The sequence below is a fragment of the Theropithecus gelada genome, chromosome 4, assembly GCF_003255815.1.
Source record: "Theropithecus gelada isolate Dixy chromosome 4, Tgel_1.0, whole genome shotgun sequence".
NCBI classification, from domain to species: Eukaryota; Metazoa; Chordata; class Mammalia; order Primates; family Cercopithecidae; genus Theropithecus; species Theropithecus gelada.
The window spans coordinates 16,287,091-16,307,146 of NC_037671.1; the positions used below are offsets into that span (position 1 = coordinate 16,287,091).

The following is a 20,056-nucleotide window of genomic DNA, read 5'->3' on the forward strand; positions in this document are numbered from 1 at the left end:
GCAACATGGTAAAATGCTGTCTTTGCCAAAGTAAATATACAAAAACTAGTTGGGCGTGGTGATGTGCACCTGTAGTCCCAGATACATGGGAGTCTGAGATTGGATAATTGCTTGAGCCCAGGAAGGCAGAGGTTGCAGTTAGCCGAGATCACACTGCTGCACTCCAGCCTGGGCAACAAAGCAAGACTGTCTCAAAATAAAAGAAAAATTACTAGTTCAAATATTACACAATTATTTGCTATGACCCTGGGAAAGTATAGACTTTTTTTTTTTTTTTTTTTTTTTTGCTTCCCTGACACTATTCTTTCCCTAGGAATTAAGAACTATGCAACTTTATTAGGCTAAATTATGAAAGTGCTGACAAATTTAAAGCAGATGTTTGAGAAGCACATAGATAAAAGTCATAAAACTGGAATTTTAATATATTCTTAACCCCAAAAATAGATGGTTTGGCAATGCACTGTAGCCTCGCATGCATCTCATTCCACACGAGTGTCCTCTTTAACAACAAACGCATTGTTAAGGCTATTCTTGGATGATGCTGAAAAGTGTAATTAATTGATGACATGCAAGATATAATACTACCTTCTGTCTGACGAAGTCAAAGTGTTTTTAATCAGCCTCCTACAGTGACCATCTTGAGAGAAAGATACTCATATCTTAGCGACAGTTAAGAGGTCCATTAACATTCATTGTAAAAAGGTTTATTACTGGATTTTTCTCTCCAGAAATATCACACAAAGGAAGAAATTCAGAGATCCTGAAATATCATACCAATTATTAAGGAGATGGTTTGTATTTCTCAACACTTTCTCTCCCTGCGAGCATCCCAGATACCTGGTGACAAGCCAAATGCCAACCCAATTAGCAAGAGCAGGATAAACAAGTGCCTGAATGGTCAGACGACTGGCTGGCGTCACCCTGGTGGAGACTAGAGCAAGAGCTAAGTGATTTCACCAGCCAGTCGCTGTCCTACCCGTCAAGGTTGAACCCTTTACATCCTTACGCCCACCCACTCTTTGGATGCAGGGTGCAGTTTTTCCTGAGCTTGACTAGTGAGAAGAGCAGGGGAGATGCATTAGCTTTTTCTCATCGTGTCCTTGAAATGACAGGGGCTTGCAAAAAGACACTGTGATAAACCTTCATTTCTGATATGGAAAGGTCTAGAAACTTAGAAAAAAAAAAAACCGTTTAAATCAGATTTTCATCAGTTTTTTCGGAATTGGTTGCTGGATCCCCAAAATTCCCCCAATTTTAAAGGTTGCTTGCTAAAAGATGGTCATAGAAAAATACTTAGACATTTACTTAATTCCTATCTCTTAACAAAGTTGGTATGATTTTGTGGAGAACTTGACTAATGGCATGATTTGGCAATGAGTGAGTAAAGGGTCTTCCTTTCCACACCCATCTCCCTAGGGTGGGTAACACTAGGGATGGGGACCCCAAATAGTTCATAGGTTTTGCAAGTCTCCACAATCAAATAATTACCTCTTTGTTCCTGCTCACCTCTCCTTTCTTCTCCCCGGGAAATGGCCTTGGAATTTTAGCATTTACCCTCCCCTGGGACTGGCTGGGGGGGTTAGAAATAATGAGCTTGAGGGGGATAACTGCTTCTGAGAGAGAGAGACTGGAAGAACAGAGGGGCAACTTCCACATCTGCTTTTGTGGGCAGAGATGTGGTGCCTTCCGGCAGGTAGGGAACCTACATCATCACTTCCTGGCCCTGTGTAGGTTCTTCTCTTGAGCATTTATCACACCAAGACAAGATGCCAGTGATGGTGACTGCTTTACAGTGACTTGCCCTCAGCCCAAGAACTTCTTCAACAAAGTTCTATTTCATTGTAATGCACTAGTAAGAAAACTAAAAAATAAAACGTAGTAACTGAGGCTGATGGCAACAAATCAGTCATTTTCTTTGACCAAATTGAGACTAATATAAAAGTTACATGCTTTGCCTTTTAAAAAACATGCCTGCAGCGAGGCGCAGTGGCTCATGCCTGTAATCCCAGCACTTTGGGAGGTCGAGGCGGGCCTGACTTTGGCTGCAAAGATTATTTTTGCAGCATTCAAGGAAGCACTTCAGGTTCCAGATGCCCCAAGGGCTACAGCCAGCACCAGGCCAAAGGTGGATCTTCTGAGCCCTTCGTGCTCAGGGGCATAACCCCGTGCACACGGAGGAGTGTCCTGGTGGCCGTTTGTTAGTGCTGGGGTCCTTGCACCAACTGTGGCTCTCAGAGGCAGCAGCCAGCTGCATCCTCACTCATTCCCTCTGAGCACTTGGGCGCAGTGCCATCTTGATTTGGAAAGGCGGTGTCCAAGGCCCCACGATTTTCAGGCACAAGAAACAGCCCCTGACCGGCAGCGTTTATGCTTAGTCTTCAGTTCACTCCAGACTCTGCCATAGATAGGATATTAGTAAAATCCAGGTCATAATTTCCAGGAAGAGAAATTTGAAAGTCAGGGCTTAACAATTTTTCTCACATCATGGCACACTTAGAAAATACCACTTTGGGCCAGGCTCGGTGGCTCACACCTGTAATCCCCGCACTTTGGGAGGCTGAGAACGGCAGATCATTTGAGATCAGGAGTTCGAGACCAGCTTGGGCAATATGGTGAACCCTATCTCTATTAAAAATACAAAAATTAGCTGGGCAATGTGGTGCATACCTGTAATCCCAGCTACTCGGAGGCTGAGGCAGGAGAATTACTTGAACCCAAGAGGTGGAGGCTGCAAGTGAGCCGAGCTCATTGCACCATTGAACTCCAGCCTGGGCAACAGAGTGAGCCTCCATCTAAAAAAAGAAAAATGAAGAAAAGAAAATAACACTTTGTCCAGCCCTTTGGGGTAAACCCAGCAAGTCCTGAGGAACACAGACAGGATTCTGAGTAGGAGTCTGTTTAGCTGGAGGAGATATGACAAATATTGCATGTCTTTATGTATTTTAATTATAGCACAAAATCTCCCTACACTCACATTGTGGAGATCACATTTTGGAGCCAGGATGACCGCTGTTTTTGTTTACGGTGACCACAGCCATAACAGCCTGGGAAGCCTGTGGGTTCTCGCGACAGGCCCACACTGGTGCCAGAACGTTGTCCTGCCCAAGAAAGCCAAGGGAGGGCTACGTGCAGTCTAGGCAGGGGGGACGGCACCAGAGGCGGCTGAGCCCCTGATCCCCAGAGATTCCTGCCTTTGGCTGAGAGGGAGCTGCAGGCCTGCCTTGGCCCTGGCCGGGATCTGTCACCACTCTATTTGATACCTGCCAGCCATCCTCTAATTGTGCTCTGCCAGCATGGGAGCAAGTTGGAACATTCTCGCACCAGCCAAGGGTGTCTGGAAGCTGCCTGTTGCAGAGTTGAAACTGCCAGCGTGGTTTGGACTCCACTGTGTTTGTTTTATGGGCCTGAGTTGCAAGATTCTATGAGACAGTGTCTTCTAATAATAGAATTACACAGAGTTTAGGGCTTGGAGGGAAAATTGCTTTTAAGTAGCACTGGTTGAACATCAGTTGACAGCATCTTAAAGACAGCAATTGTGTTGCTCCAGGAGAAATAAACCTAGTGACAGGAAGAGATAATAGAAATGTCAGCCTTGTGTTGCTAAAGTAGAGGAAGGGGTCCTCATGGCTAATATCGGGAGATGGCAAAATACATATGAATCTTCCTTTTACTTGCCTCATCTCTCATTCCTGCAGTCCTTCATCAGGGACCATCCAAAGGGCTGGTCCTGAGTCGCCTTTGGCATAAATGTGGCCTTTTTCTGTACTTACTCAGCTCCGCATTTGTTGACTGACCTTCCCCTTGAACTTCTTGCAGAGGGCTGTCACCAACGTTTGGGCTGACCTCTTCAGCCAGCAGATTCCCATCCCACATACCCCGAGTTTGCATACCATTTTCACATACGCTTTTTTGCATCTAAAATACACACAAAATGTACTGCAAACCCATCTTGCAGGAGGCATTCAATGTGACACACAGATGTGGACTTGCAAATCCAAAATAAGACAGAATCATTGTAGAATATCCCTGTCACCTGGCGCGGAGGAGGACAGATAAGAAGAAATCCACAACAGGAGCCCACAGCCAAACAGAAAGACAAGCTTCTAGTAACGACTGGGACTCGGCAATGTCATGAAGATAGAGACTGTTTACTATCGATTTGTATAGGTGTAAACACAGTATTGTGAATATGCTTTAGTCCTGATCTGTTTATATTCTATACTGAAATATACACAGGTAAAATGATATGATGCCTGCAATTTGTTTCAAAGAAATCCACATGTGAATGTAGTCAAGAGTCGATCATTGTTGAAGTTGGTGATAATACACCAAATTTATGATATTAGTCTCCTTGCTTCTTTTGAAAATTTACGTAATAAAAGATTGTTTTTTAAGTTGAAAAAAAAAAAAAAGATAGAGGTTGGCCTAGAGGGTATGTAAGGGATAACAAAGCTCTCTCTTAGGACTGAGAAAGGGCCCAGTCCCAAGAGTCAGGAGACTTGGGTCCCCCTACCCCGGCCCTCCCCCTGCCCCTGCCCCTCACTCACTATGCAACGCATCCATTGTCTCACTGAACCTTATTTTCCACACCTGCAAGTTCACAGACAGGACCGAGTGCCATGGTCAACCCGTCTGGCTGACTGGGTCTGTCTCTCTCCCTCCCTGCAGCTCAGTCAAAGGCCCACCGTGGAAGAGCTTCGGGAAAGAAAGATCCTCATCCGCTTCAGTGACTACGTGGAGGTGGCTGACGCTCAGGACTATGACCGCAGGGCAGATAAGCCGTGGACCCGCCTCACCGCTGCAGACAAAGTAAGCAGAGGGGAGCGCTGGAGAGTGGGAGGCAAGATCATCTGCTGGGTGTCTCGCCGGGCTCACTGCTGGGGAGTGTGTAGGGAGACCCGCAGCCAGGCCTCAGCTGCAGTCCCCGTAATGGAGTGTTGCGACCCCAACACCTTTCCCCAGGGGCCACAGATAATCTGCAGAAAGGCTGCTGAATCGAAGAAAACACAAGGCACATAATACTGTGCCCGTTTTACAGGAGGAGGAGCAGCAGCCTAGGAGGCTGTGCCCAGAGAACGAGAATAGCACTGGATAGGCGTAGACAGGTGAAGGCACGAGGCTCTGGGCTCATCACAGTCCTTCCGTGTAGGGGACACTGCTGCCGGCATCCAACGGGGGATTCACCAAACCAAAAGAAAAGACAAAGTGGACACGTAACCTCAGGAGAGAAATAGGCACAAATCAAAGAGACGTCACAAAACATATCTCGCTGCACTAGACCCTCGCCGATTCAGAAAACAAAAAGAATAATCTGAAGTTCAGTTTGTTTTTCAGGAAAAGCAGTGATACCAATGAGAAATCATTTTCTCTGTCCACTAGACGAGGCATCAGAATGAACCTCTGTTTGGTAATCCTCTCTGATTCTAGTCTGGTCACCATGAGGAGCTGGAGGGTTAAGGGCCTTTTGTAAAATGTAGTCTGTGCGCCGGGCGCGGTGGCTCACGCCTGTAATCCCAGCACTTTGGGAGGCCGAGGCGGGTAAATCACTTGAGGTCAGGAGTTCAAGACCAGCCTGACCAACATGATGAAACCCCATCTCCGTTAAAAATACAAAATTAGCCAGGCGTGATGGCACGCACCTGTAATCCCAGCTGCTCAGGAGGCTGAGGCAGGAGAATTGCTTGAACCCAGGAGGCGGAGGTTGCAGTGAGCCAAGATCGCACCACTGCACTCCAGCCTGGGTGACAAGAGTGAAACTCCATCTCAAAAACAAACAAACAAACATATATATATATATATTTGTTATATATATAACAAATATATATATTTTATATATTTATAAATATATTTACATTTATTATATATAATATATATAGAGAGAGTCTGGAATAATGATTCTGCCCAATGTGTAGGTGACGATAGAAACTATGGAGTGTGCTCAACAGTCCTGCCTTCACTCTGTCCGTTTCAGGGACCTGGGGTTTTCTTATATGATTCAGCAGGAAGTCATCTACGGCCCAGGCTGGCTACATTATCACCAACCCTGGATCCAGGAGTTGCAGGAAACATGGATGCAGGCACATTGCCACACTCGGGTGGGACTGAAGCAGCCAGAGGCAGATAGACTTCCAGAGACGACCTCGCCTGTGGCGGGTCAACCCACAGACACAATGTGTGGAAGACTATGCCCTCCTCTGTCAACACAGCATTCACATCTTCCCTGCAAGGGAATTTGTGAGAGCAACCCAGGAACTGGCACTGCCATGCCCCAGACAGACAAACCCAGCTCCCCAGGAGTGTGTCATCTAAATACGAAGAGGAAGGGGCTTTCGCTCTTGTCCTCTCCTGTCCACACTCTCACTGTGGTATGCTTGCAAGGATAAGGATATTTGCAAGTGTGCAAGGAAACCACAGACGTCTCTACTTGCACCCTCATAGAGTTCTGAGTAGCTCTTAGGCCGAAAACATATCCAGTTTCTCAATGGCTGTTGGGGACAAAAAACAGGAAGCACGGGGTGACCCCTGCCCCCGCCCCACAGCTGCTCCCCAGGCACTTAAACCTAAGCCAGCCTTCTTTTCCTGGGGAGGGCCATTCTAATCCTACATGAAGACTTTTCTGTTCTCAAACTCCTGGGGCCTTGATATTCCCATCAAAGCAGGTATTGGCCATAGACAGAGCTGTGCAAGAAGGCACGCGTTTGTGATTTCCACCCTTGAGGAAGGAGTGAGGTTGTCTCCAGCCCCAGCTGCCTTCTCTACCAGCCCCTCCTCCTCCCCTGCTCTCTCATGGCCTCTCTTTGCTGTCTGATTCCAGGCCCTGCCTCCTCAGTGGCAGTATTGTAAAGATGGGGTGATTTGGGATCATCTCAGAACATGTGAGGTTATTCAAAACATATCTTACATGGTGAAATACATCACTGAAGAGTCAGGCAAGTTGTAAAAGAGCAAAAGCAAAGGGTTGGTAGGGAGCTGGCCATCACCTTTCCCCCTAATTTGGTTGGAGAATTTGATCCATGCCTTCTGGAAGTCTCCACCTTGAGGCATCAGTGTGCCTGTGCTGAGCTCTGTTTATTTACGGAAGATGCGAGGTTGACATTGAATGTGTTCTTGGGCCCCCAGGAGTGTGGGGTCGGCGTACACCACCACTGATGCCTCAATGCCACAGCTCTGTAAAAAGAAGAAGAAAAAACACACTTCGGGCAATAGCCTGCCATCATTTGCAACTTAGATTTAGGGAAGGAGGGGAATCTTTGTTTTAAAGGACATCTCAGGTGATTTTTCTTCCTCCCAATGAAAGAATTCATCTTAAACCTGTTTGTCTTTGTTGAAGAAGAAAAACATGTTGTTAGGAATGAACTGAAAGGGGAGTTTTTTTCTGACTCTCTCCCATTGCACATTGATGGGCTTCTGTTGATTCCAGGCTGCCATCCGAAAGGAGCTCAATGAATTCAAAAGCACTGAGATGGAAGTTCATGAATTGAGTAGACACTTAACAAGGTTAGTATTGAGGGTTTTTTTTTTTTCCTTCAAGTTGCAATATTTATCTCCAAATGAAACTCTCCCACTTGTGGGTTACAAATGGGTTGGTGGGTGCTGTGGGAGGGAAGATAATAGGAAGGTAGGCATGCAGTTCCACTTTAGGTTACTGAAATGAGGAAGCAGAACACAGATGGCCCGGGCTAAAAGCAACTTTCTGCAAAGTCTGAGGTTCACTCATTTAAACTAAAGGTCTGATAAGCACCAGACTACCAACAACTCCAAGGTGAGTTTTCGTGAAAACTCAAGTCAAGGAGAAAAGATTGTTGCCAATTTGCAACCAGTCAGCAGAGGCCAAACCTGAACAAAATACCAAGTCCATGTGGGACTTCCAAAGTGGACCACTTCTGTTATTCCCTGACATTCTCCCTGACAGTCCAGCATGATGATGATATTTGGGGAAACTGAGGCACGGAGTGATTAAGAGACTTATATAAGGTTGCATTGCTAGTTAGCAATAGTGCTATTGATTTAATTCTGACTTTCTTTTGAGGGGAACATTTAGAGAAATAGGACATAGCAAGTATTTAGTCTAGAGACTCAGAGACACAGATTGGGTTCTGCACCTTGCTGCTGGATCCAGGCTGATGGCAGGAGGTGGAGGCCACCAGGGCTGCCCCTGATGAAACTATTTCAAAACCAGGTGTGTGTTTAGTGGCGCTCCTGTGGGGATGATGGTGGGAAGCTCACCCCTCCCTCTCACGGTCAAGAAACTCCCTGAGGATGGGAGATTGGACTGTTGAATCCTGCACCTTTGGCAGCCCCTTGGTCTTGATGTAATTATTTGTTTCCTTAGGTTTCACCGACCTTAACAGTCGAATTCCTCTTGAGTGCTATGCTGTCTTCAAAACATAAATTTATAAGAACCATAAGTGCTGGTATTTATTCACTTCCCCATTATGATGTAAATCTTCTGAACTGCCTTTTTTTTTAAAAGAAGAAAAATCAAGGAAACACAATCAGGATTTTATGTGTGAAAACGCAAAAGTGATGGCTCGGTGGTCCAAGCTGCTGGTCCCACTTCTGACACCAAAATGCATCCCAAACCCCAGCAGTGCCAAGGGCACCGGCAGGGCCCTGACTGAAGACTTTACAGCAGGTGGAATGGTCCTTGTTCTCTCCAGCCAGGCCCAGCAGGCACTGCCTTCATGAAGTCTCCAGCAAACCTCTTCCTCACAAGTGTCTGTCACCTGAGTCCAAAGAAAGCTGAAGGGGTGGGTTTGTTTTGGGGGGTACTGTGCAAAGCTAATGATCTGGTTGGACTCCTACACTTGGCCAAATGTGCTGGCTCCAGACATGACATCTGGTTTGGGGGCCCTTTGAAGTTGATGCCAAGAAGGAGGGAGCACTTCTCAGTTGTCCCTGGCTTTTCAGTCCGTTCAGCCACCACCCACACAGTGAACAAAAGGGAAGGGCCCATTTCTGGGGGAGTCTGGCTGCCTCTTGGCTACGAAGGCTGGCACTGAGCACCCATCCTGCCCCCTCTGCCTGAGCTGAGCTGCCTTTTGGGAAGCTCTGGTTTAGAAGGGGAAAGTTGTCATCTGCTCAGTTCAAATAATCAACCCATCTGTGTTCAGAGAGTCCAGTGTCATGAGTGACCCACGCACACACACAGCCATTGCTAAGGTACTCCTGTGCTGTTTATAAGTCTGAGTGGGAGGACCCTATTGAACCCTGTGGGGTCAGAAATTGCTTGGCTGACATTTATTTTCTCTGTGTGTCTTGGAGCCGGTGATTACATGGCTTGGGAGTTCCTACCTTCTGTGTATAGGACCAGTGCATACAGGCCAGAAACCTTGCCATAGGACTGGCTTTCCAGCCACTGAGGGACTGGTACTCCAGAACCACTCCATGGCCTTCTCTTTTTTGTTTTTGCACTGAAGAGTTTCTGTGAAGGAGCCCCGGAGTTGGGCATGTGCCAGAATCAGGCCAACACCAGCCACACCTGCCCACAGTGCCCCTTCCTGCTCCAGTTGATCCAGAGAGCTCTTCCCTCTCCCTCATGATGCCGGGAAGCATGATTGTGGGTATGTCTCTGACTGGGATACCCAGGGTAGGGTGTGCAATGAGGCCAGGACCCTCCTAAACCCTAACAAGCATCCTAATGAGGCCCATTGCAGCTTTCGTTTTCCTTCCTAACAGAGCTCGCAGGCCCTCAGTTGCAGAGTTCTCTCACTTTCTGGAGTGACTCCATCGTTACCCCAGTCTTTCTAGGTGGTGGCACACTCTCCACCACACATGCCATTTAGAAAGATGCCAGCTTGGCCTTTCCAAAAAGTTGACCAGTCTCCCACCATGAACCCTGTGGGAGCAGGTTACTCTTAGGATGCACGCCTGTCAACGAGGCCATTGCATTTTTTTGCAGGCATGAACGGCTCTCATGTAGGCACTAACCCAGGAGCCGGACAACTGCTGGGGAGAGTTCAGGGCAGCTCTTTGGGCGGTGCCTCCAGCTGCAGCTTTGCCTTGCCACCTGGAGCCAGCACGCCTCTGCCCAACCCAAGGAGGGTGCCATCACTGGATCCTTTTTTTTTTTTTTTTTAAACTCTTGAATCTGAATAGTTCCTGCCGTGGGGAGAGGCATTGTTCAGGGAAAATGTGATCGGGATCTTAGTGTGGCTGTAAACACAGTCTTCCCGAAAGGCTTACTGACGTTTGAATGTGCAAATGGTATGACGAAAGATGTAGGGCTCTTTCGTTGAACTTCTCTACGGCGGGCGGGCGGGCGTGTGTTCCAGGTGGAGGTGCCTGCCGGCCAGGCTTTGAGTCTGAACTTCCTCTAACTGCAGCTGGGTGCCTGGCACACGCGGTGCCCTGGCATGGTGGTCCTCCCTGGCCAGGAGCGAGTCCTAAGGAAATTCATTCCATTGACCGGACTCCCTCCCATGATAGGCCCATGGCTTCTCTGCTGGCCTTGGTTCTTGGCCCTTCAGATTCCCTGCGGATATAAGGCCCAAGTGGATCTCCCTGCAGCCAGCCAGCAAACAGCCCAAGGTTTCCGCCCAAAGTGCCCTCGTGTTGCAGTCCACTTTGTGCATGGAAGATATTGAACACAATTTCCACTGCTCTTCCTGCAGGTCCTCTTTTCCAGAAGTCACTTGCTCAGACTGAGGGGTGCACCTCCCCTGCCATTGACAGGTCCTGCGCCTTCAGGACGGGCTATTTCAAGCCTGTTTTAAGTGGCTCTTACACAGGCTCAGCAACCTCTGTGGCCTGCAGGATGGGCCTTCTGCTGTCTCTTTCCTTTCTTAAAACCTTAAGGTCTTTCTAGAGACCTATTCAATTTTCTTTTTTTTTTTTTCGGCTACAACATCATGACGACTGTAGCAATTTGTGTTACTTTCCAAGATGACAATTTGACATTAATTAAGGGAAAAAATAAAAGGGTGAGCTAGATGACTTAAAATGCATCTCTTTTTTGAAAAAGCTGCAGCTGGCAAGTCAAAGTTTATTGTATGTGTATAAATTCCCAGTTGAGCATTTTTGCATTTGGATTAGTGTGAGAGGAAAAATGTGAAATGTCTCAAATCAAATGCTTCCTTCTAAAGATTAGACATTGCCCGATCCTGCCCCCTGCCCCCAATCAATGACAGAAGAGATCGCCATCAGCCTACTAGCTTTTTTTAAATGGCTGATATATTCATCTCCAGAGGCCCTCAAAGCCCTGTAAAACTTTTAAAACTTTAGCCTTTATGTCAGATTAGAGAAACCAAACAACGTGACGGTAAATGTGATGAAAAGCTCTGATTTTATTTTTCTCCCGCTTATCAACATGTATTTTTATTTGCCGAATGAAAATCGTGGTGTGTTGCTTCGATGAATGGAATTTCAGGTTCTCCCTGTGCACAGCCGGTGGGCAAAGGTCACCTTCAATGACTTTTTCTCCCTATCTGTCTGTTAATCCCCAGACCGGTTGCATTTTCCAGTTGCTTCCTGGGTGTCTGTACATAGTTTGTCTTTGTATAGGAGTGAGTGTGGTGACCGTCAATCCCCTGATCTCCCGGGGTTCTAATTTAACAGATGATGGCTGTATGAGGAAAACGATGTAAATAGAGAATACGAATTAAACTGGATCTCTGTGGCCTAGGTTTTGTACATACAGAAACTGCATGGCATTTAAATTATTGTTTGTCTCTGATGATGTATGCAGTTTCTTTAAAAACAAACCAAAAAAAAAAAAAAAGTCAAAAAAAAAAAAAACCTCTTGACTCTTGTGTGTTTTATCAACCAGCAGCAGAAACCACCCAAAATACTTTGACTGGGAAAGGGAGGTTTCAGGAATGGCAGAGGTCAGCTCATCTGCAACATACATAGTGAGAGTGAGTGGACATACGGGACAACCGCATGTCTCTGGTATTATTGGGGGAAGGAAGTATTGTAGCACATACATTAACTTTCTAGAAGACTTTTGTGTACTAGGAGTTTTTTCCTCAACTGTTTTTTGTTTGTTTGTTTTTGTTGTTTTTTTTTTTGAGACGGAGTCTTGCTCCATCACCAGGAGAGAGTACAGTGGCGCGATCTCAGCTCACTGCAACCTCTGCCTCCCGGGTTCAAGACATTCTCCTGCCTCAGCCTCCCAAGTAGCTGGTACTACAGGCACATGCCACCATACCTGGCTAATTTTTGTATTTTTAGTAGAGACGGGGTTTCACCATGTTTGCCAGGATGTTCTCGATCTCGACCTCGTTATCTACCCGCCTCAGCCTCCCAAAGTGCTGGGATTACAGGCGTGAGCCACTGCATTCAGCCTTCCTCAACATTTTTATAAGAATATCTAAAATGTCAATTCTCCTTTTAATGATCCAGGAATAATGAACATAAATTTAACTTTTTGTGAAATCACTCAGGGTCATCTCTGTAGTGTCAGGTATCAGACAGTCTTAGAACAGCAATGCCTTGGGGGCCTTTGGACTGTCACTGCCCCTAAACAAAAGCCCCAGACTACTTTGTTTTTTGAGTCCTTCTCGTCCTAATCTCTATCTCTGTTTTTTTGGGTTTTTTTGAGACAGAATCTCACTTTGTCTCCCAGGCTGGAGATCTTGGCTCACTGCAACCTCCGCCTCCCTGGTTCAAGTGATTCTCCTGCCTCAGCCTCCTGAATAGCTGGGACTAGAGGTGTGCACCACCAAATCTGGCTATTTTGTTGTTGTTGTTGTTGTTGTATTTTTATTTTTAGTAGAAACAGGTTTCACCATGTTGGCCAGGCTGGTCTCAAACTCCTGGCCTCAGTCAATCCACCCTCCTCGGCCTCCCAAAGTGCTGAGATTACAGGTGTGAGCCACCGTGCCTGGCCTCTATCTCCGTTCTTGAGAAGCCTGAGTATTTGATCTATAAAGCAAAGAACTTCATTGCATAACCTTCTGGTTACTAATTCGTCACTTTGAAGGCTTTTGAGGGAAGCAGAGGGGCTGCATTTTAGGTGGGTGACATTGCTGGGTAGCATATCCTTGGTCCAGCAGTGTAGAAAGGCTGTTTTGGGAAAGGGCAACCTCGCACCATGCTGCTCAAACCACCTTGCCTAGGAATCACCTGGGGTTCTTGTTAACATGCAGGTGCTGAGTCAGTAGGTCTGGATGGGGCCTGGGAGTCTGCATTTCTAACAAGCTCTCAGGGCCTGCTGATACTGCTGGTCCAGGAATCCCACTTCTGAGTCTCAAAGGCTGGGAGAAGAACCCCTTCCTTCCAGAGCTCTCTCTTTTTTTTTTGAGACAGAGTCTCACTCTGTCACCCAGGCTGGAGCACAATGGTGCGATCTCAGTTCACTGCAGCCTCCGCCTCCTGGGTTAAAGCGACTCTCCTGCCTCAGCCTCTTGAGTAGCTGGGATTACAGGCCTGCACCACCGCGCCTGGCTAATTTTTGTATTTTAGTAGAAACAGGGTTTCACATTGGTCAGGGCAGTCTCGAACTCCTGACCTCGTGATCCACCCGCCTCGGCCTCCCAAAGTGCTGGGATTACAGGCATGAGCCACCTCGCCCGCCGCTCTCTAACTTGTGATAAATTAATCTGACAACTTGATTGCAAGTTTTAGGGCAGTGAAAGGACTAGAAAGAAAAAGCTTCGATAAAGCTCCTAACAGACTGTCTGGCAAGAGGGAAGGAAACTGGCCATAATCCTGCTGAGGAGGGAGCCCTTTCCTAAGGAAACAAAGGCTGTGTCTACACATTCTCTGCAGGAAGGGGCAGCCTGGTGTGTCCATCGCATCTGCTTATCTGGGCCTCAATTTCCTCATCTGGAAAACAGAGACATTGAAATAGATGTTCCTAATGTTCTTTGGAGCATCAGCTTGCCCACGATTTGGGAATACCGGAATTTTTTTTTTTTTTTTTTGAGAAGGAGTCTCGCTCTGTTGCCCAGGCTGGAGAGCAGTGGCGCGATCTCCACTCACTGCAAGCTCCGCCTCCCGGGTTCACGCCATTCTCCTGCCTCAGCCTCTCAGGTAGCTGAGACTACAGGCGCCCGACACCACGCCCGGCTAATTTTTGGTATCTTTTAGTAGAGATGGGGTTTCACCGTGTTAGCCAGGATGGTCTCGATCTCCTGACCTCGTGATTTGCCCACCTCGGCCTCCCAAAGTGCTGGGATTACAGGCATGAGCCACCGTGTCCGGCCGAAATTTTTAAAACATTCAACTTAGTCGTTAAGAAAGAGTTAGCTTTAAAGCAAGTCCTCCTAAGGTCTGTCTCTCGAACAGTTTAGATTCCTCTCCTTCAGGTCACCACAAATCTGCCATCTCTCCCTGCGGTCCCTCCCTGCCATGCACCGCCCTCCTGGAGAGCTGGGTGGCCCTGGGACCTACCCTCCCAAGTGCCTTTGTGGGGCCTCATCCCGAAGCCGCCATCAATCAGGTTATCTGACATCCTTCTGCCTCCCCCTGCCCTTGCGCAAAACACCCTGGGGTGATGTTGGGGGTGATGTCTACAACACAGTGCGTTGTCCCCTACACATCGCAGGTTTCAGGGTGCTCCATAGATGTGGCTACTTAACCTGTTAATCTGAAGGACAAGTTTGACTCGGGAAGCGCTCCCTGGCTCACTCTCCACAGGTGCTAAGTGATCTCCTCCACGCATGTGGCTTCAGATGACTCCCTGTCTATGGCTATAGCTCAGATCTGTCCCGAGCCCCTGGCGCAGGTTTTCTAAAAAGCAGCAGGGTATCATAGAACGTTCCACAACTTGGATGGAGCTGGAGGCCATTATGCTAAGTGAAGCAACACAGGAGTGAAAAACCAAGTATCATATGTTCTCACTTATAAGTGGGAGCTAAGCTGTAAGGACACAAAGGCCTAAAAATGATATAATGGACTTTGGGGACTCAGAAGGGGGAGGGTGCGAGGGGGGTAGGGATAAAAAGTACACATTAGGTACAATGTACACTACTCGGGTGATGGGAGCACAAATCTCAGAATAAACTACTATATAATTTATCCATGTAACAAAAAGTCACTTGAAGGGCGGGGCACAGTGGCTCATGCCTGTAATCCCAACACTTTGGGAGGCCGAGGCAGGTGGATCACCTGAGGTCAGGAGTTCAAGACCAGCCTGGCCAACGTGGTGAAACCTCATCTCTACTAAAAGTACAAAAAATTAGCCAGGTGTGGTGGCGGTCGCCTGTAATCCTAGCCACTTGGGAGGCTGAGGCAGGAGAATCACTTGAACCCGGGAGGCAGAGGTGGCAGTGAGCTGAGATCACATCATTGCACTCCAGCCTGGGCAACAAGAGCGAAACTCTTATCTCCAAAAAAAAAAAAAAAAAAAAAAAAGCCACCTGTACCACCCCAAAAGTTATTGAAACATAAATAAATAATAAAATACAGAATACTAATTTTTGAAAAAGTGTCTCCCCCCCGGATAACGGCAGCCATGGTCTTTCTGCCTGCGGCCCCAGCATCCAGTCCCTGCCGCCTGAGTCATGTCTCCAAACTCAGATGGGCTCACCCCACCCTCCTGCTTGGTGCCTGCAGCAGCCCCCACGATCTTACCCGTCAAGCTCCACTCTGCAGTGTGGCATCTGCAGTGACACTGTGGTCCTTGCTCACTTCCGCCAGCCTCACTTCCCGTCCCCTGCTCCATCACTCTGCTCAGGCTTCCCGGGCAGACCCTTCTGGTGTGTGTGGTCTGGGAGTCCTGTGAGGGACGCTGTTGATGTGGCCATGTTGTGGTGACCACCTCAGGGACAACCAGGGTTTTTAACAAGGGTCTTCGGGCACTGAGCAATGAAGCTTCCCTGAAAGGAGTCCAAGAGAGGTCTCACGTAGGCAACCTTGGAACACAATGAGGAGCATACAAAACGAAAAAAGGATGAACAAATAGCTGTCTCCTCTGCCTCCTGGCAGGTGGCGGCCCTGAGATCTAACTCTGGCTGGCTGGTCACTTGATTCCTACCAGTAGCACCACTAACAGCTCCCACACAGTAAACACTTAGCATACCCCAGGCACTGTGTTAGGCCATCTTCATGCACCATTTTCCTTAACCCTTACAACACCTTGGTCACCGATGAGGAAACTCAGGTCCCCAAACAACAACGTGGGCAAAGTCACACAGATGGTAAGTGGTGGAGGGGCTTCCACACCCAGCACTGCCTGACTCTAAGGCAATGCCCTTAACCTCCCTGCTACGCCGATGTGTTGTGGCTTTCTCTCTACCTTCTTGAGTTCACACTTCCGCAGCATCCATCCAGTTATCCCATTTGCCTGTCCTGAGGGATTACATAGTCTTCCGACACCGAGGATCACAGACTGGGAAAGATCACCGACTGCCTCCAAGCCCTAGCTCCCAGCTCCTCCTCCTCGCCTCCCATGCACACCTTTGTCTGTGGTTAAGCTGAGTCTCTCCCTTCCCCACACCATGGGGACCTCCCACAAGCATCTGACAGTCAGCCAACATTTATGACTTCCTGCAAGGGAAGCAGAAGTCACACATGAGGCACTTGTACCGTGTGGTCCTACCTAGAGCTGTTGCAAAGGCAGGAAGAGAAGGGCATGCTGCCTAATGAGAGGGAAGAACATCAGACACTCACATCTTCATCGTGTGTGAGTGTCCAGTCCCTTACCTAGAAGCTACTTTCTGGGGGTTAAAAGGGTTCTGGTCCTAATCAAACAATGCTCTCCACATTTCATAATAGGGAGCCATGATCATCCACTATTTCCATGGGCAACACTGCAGAGGAAGGCAAAAGGCTCTCATTAATTAAACTAATGAATTCATCTGCAGGAGACAGGAAGAGTAAACCACAGAAACAGAATTGACTAATTCTTCTTCCATTAAGATGCATCTACTCTGAGCCAGAATTCCAGACCTGGTTCCCTTCCTCATCCATGATGAAGACGTCGTGTCTCATGTGTTCACAAAGGCGTGGTGTTTCCTGTGTGGAGATACCATTGCTGTTCTGCCTTTGATAAAAAATTTAGAAATATCAACAATAAAAAAAAAACAGAGACAGAAATGGTAGAGGGAGGGAGGAAAATGCTCTCAGTTCCTTAATCACCAATCACCAACCTGGAGTGGCCACTGACACCTTGTCCCAGTGTGGTGGGGGTGGGGCAGGGGGGTCCCTGGGGTCCATGGTCCTGGGGTCCATTCAAAGCCTCCACCCAGAAGAGGACAAGCCAGTCTCCAGCTACACAGGTTAAAAAAAAAAAATACTTCACACATGAATTGAACTTCTTATCTCGGTCCCGACCAGGGACGGAATCAGAATAAAGGCTTTGGTCTCACGCAGCAACCCTGTGGCCAGTCCCCGCAGTCCAGCAGGCCTGCCACTGTGCTGACCGAGGCCGTCATGCATGAAGCACGTCCGGGGCTTTATGGCTCAACACCGGAGCCTCCTGGAAGGCCTTGGCCACCTCACCGAAGCCCCAGCGTACTGGCTCTGCAAGGCCCTGGGGTTAAAATAGCAAAAATGCCATCTGGCAAGAGGCTGGCTTTGTTCAGACTGTGTGCTGCCTTGTTGCTGGGGTGGTGGGGACATTTTCCAAGCCACCATAACAATGTGAGCTGCCACCTGGGCCAACCCCACCCCTCCATGCCCCCAGCCCACTCGTCAGCATCCACGCAATCGTGGCAGGAGCCCCTGTGGCAGCTGAGCCACCTTGGGTTTTCCTCAATTCCATCTCACTGACTTGGTGACGACAGCCCCAAAGCAGGCAGGACAAAGCCCTTCTTTCTTCCTAGAAAAGTACCTGAAATAACACGCTCATTTTTAGACTCCCAGGAGTTGGTGCTGAGGAAGGGTCCTTGGGGCTGGGACATGGAGAACAGCCACCGGTCACTGCAGACCCTTTTATCCTGGCTGCCTTTCCCCTCTATTGGCACATGTTCCTTTTCCATCAAAAAATTTAGTTACAATTTTTTTTTTTTAAATAAGAAGACCAGAAAGAACACACAGGGTTGGCTGCCTTTTATAGGACAAAACATGAACAGGGAAACAACTTGTGTGTAACATGCGCACCCAGACAGACCTTATTTCAATCATGTCCAATTTTAAAATCCAGGAACCGGCCACAGTAAGGAAAGGCAGGCATGTTTCAGGCTGTCCAGCAGCTGGGCAGAAAAACGGAGACCCACTGGGCCAAACAGTGAGAGGTTCCAGTTGGGCCATCCTAGTTCAGGTCTCCCTGGTGACCCCCCTCTGTGCGGGGAGGTAAGTGCATCTCTTGATATTTTTAGTTCACTGTAAAGACATGGTTTTTGCCCTCCAGGAATCAGCTAGCTATGCATGAGCGGAAACCCTGCAGGTGCCGAACGTAACTGATTGGAGTAGGGAGGAGGGGTAGGACAAAGAGTGATGGCTTCAGGTTTGGAGAGTAGTTGAGTCACATTAGAAGCAAAAAGCATCTCTGATTTGGCCAGCAGAGGTGTGCACAGTTCTGCTGTGGTTTCAATCTTACTATAGGCTACAGTCAACAGGACAGCACAAACGCTCTTTGTTGACCAGACATTCGGCCAGCTCAGAGCAAGCAGCTGGGGTAGAGTCACTTAGATTTCAGCAGCAAAGCTGTGCGGGGAGGCAAGACGTTGCCTGGGCTGCCTCCCAGGCCTCAGTATCACGCCTAGGAGCTGGTGGAGGAAGACGCCAAGGCAGGTTTCTTAAGCCCAGTGGAAAGCTTCTTGTTCTGCCCCCAGCTCCCTCCCAACAAAACCAAAGACCATTCATGCTAAAAGGGTCACCTGGTCCAACCCTTCTGGCCACAACAGAGGAAGGTGCTCTGCCGCCCTCAGTACACCAAGGGGGACACCCCTAAAGAAAGCACTAGAAGGTGGGGTACAGTGGCTCACACCTGTAATCTCAGCATTTTGGGAGGCTGAGATGGGTGAACCTCTTGAGCCCAGGAGTTTGAGACCAGCCTGGACAACATGGCGAAACCCCATCTCTACAAAAAAAAAAAAATGCAAAAAACTAGCTGGCCATGTGTCTGTAGTCCCAGCTACCAGCTACCGGGGAAGTTGAGGTGGGAGGATCACCTGAGCCCAGGATCTTGAGGCTGCAATGAGCTGTGATTACACCATTGCACTCCAGCCTGGGTGAGACAGTGAGACCCTATCTCAAAAAAAAATTTTTTTAAGCAAGGACTAGAAGCTGCATTGCTGCCAGCACTCAAGCTTCACCCCACGAGGCCCCTCCCTGCTGCATTAGCACTGGCCCCTGCATCACATCCCCACACCATCATCCTGACATACCCTGCCCTCAGCACTAGTGGAATGAGTTTTGCACCCCAGCACTGTGCTGGTCACTTTCATCTCTCATCCCTGTTTTACAGATGAAGGGGCTGAGGCCAAGAAAAAACAAACACACAGCTAGGAAATAGCAGAGCTGAGCAAAGAACTCTCAATCCAGTTCCCTTGACCCTACACCACTAGTGAATCCCAGAAAGGGCAGTCAGAAAGATGATAGTTTTAGACATAGATTAAAACCCTTATCTGCCTTGCTAAACTGCATCTGCTTTGATGGTGTCTGTTAGCATTACATCCAACAGTCTTCACATAACCAAAAACAAGTGGCTGAAACAAATTGGGATTTTTTAAAATGTAAAGGCAGTCTGGAATTAAGCAGAAAACAGCTTGTGTGGTAGTGACACCATAAATGTATAGCTCTATTTGTTGCCCCCACCATCCTTAACATGTGGCTTCCATTCTTGATGTTGCCTCACATTCCAAGATAGCTGCTGAAGCTCCCACCATTATGTATGTGTTCCAGGCAGAAAGTAACAGGAAATACCAGGAAGAGAAAATTTACCTGCCAGCTTTTAAATTCTCTTTAAAAACCTTTTCTGCAAGTCCTACCTAATGACTTTAACCTTCCATCTTACTGGTCCTGCCTTTAGCAAGAGGGCCAGGGGAATAAGGTTATGTTCACACACTCCTGCCTCAAATAAAATTGGGGTGTCGTTAGTAAGGAAGAGGAGAGGATGAAGAATGAATAGGCAGCTATGAGGTAGTTGGTGGTTGGTGAGCTGCCACAGAGCTGTCCTTGGTAATGAGCTGATTGGTAATAAAGTTAGAGAGACACCACTTCCTAGCAT

The 20,056-nt window shown here is 47.9% G+C and overlaps 2 protein-coding genes across 10 annotated transcripts in view; one reads left to right on the forward strand and one right to left on the reverse strand.

The window, feature by feature from the left end:
• The window catches only part of PHACTR1 (phosphatase and actin regulator 1), a 575,876-nt gene extending 564,164 nt beyond the window's left edge, over nt 1-11,712 (forward strand). For 8 of the 9 annotated variants that reach the window (XM_025382675.1, XM_025382676.1, XM_025382678.1 and 5 more), the window contains 3 exons: nt 4,669-4,809; nt 7,421-7,497; nt 8,333-11,712. In XM_025382675.1, coding sequence (XP_025238460.1) covers nt 4,669-4,809; nt 7,421-7,497; nt 8,333-8,348 — 234 coding nt within the window. In that variant the 3' untranslated portion in view covers nt 8,349-11,712. Of the gene's footprint in view, nt 1-4,668; nt 4,810-7,420; nt 7,958-8,332 lie in introns of those variants that run through there. The other variant, XM_025382673.1, reaches the window with a different exon arrangement.
• On the reverse strand, nt 2,199-16,850 carry LOC112622802. Its single transcript, XM_025382692.1, is given in 5 exon segments — nt 2,199-2,395; nt 5,640-5,756; nt 6,137-6,144; nt 16,329-16,431; nt 16,814-16,850. Coding segments are annotated over 5 exon segments (462 nt in total).
• Between the last annotated feature and the right edge of the window lie 3,206 nt (nt 16,851-20,056).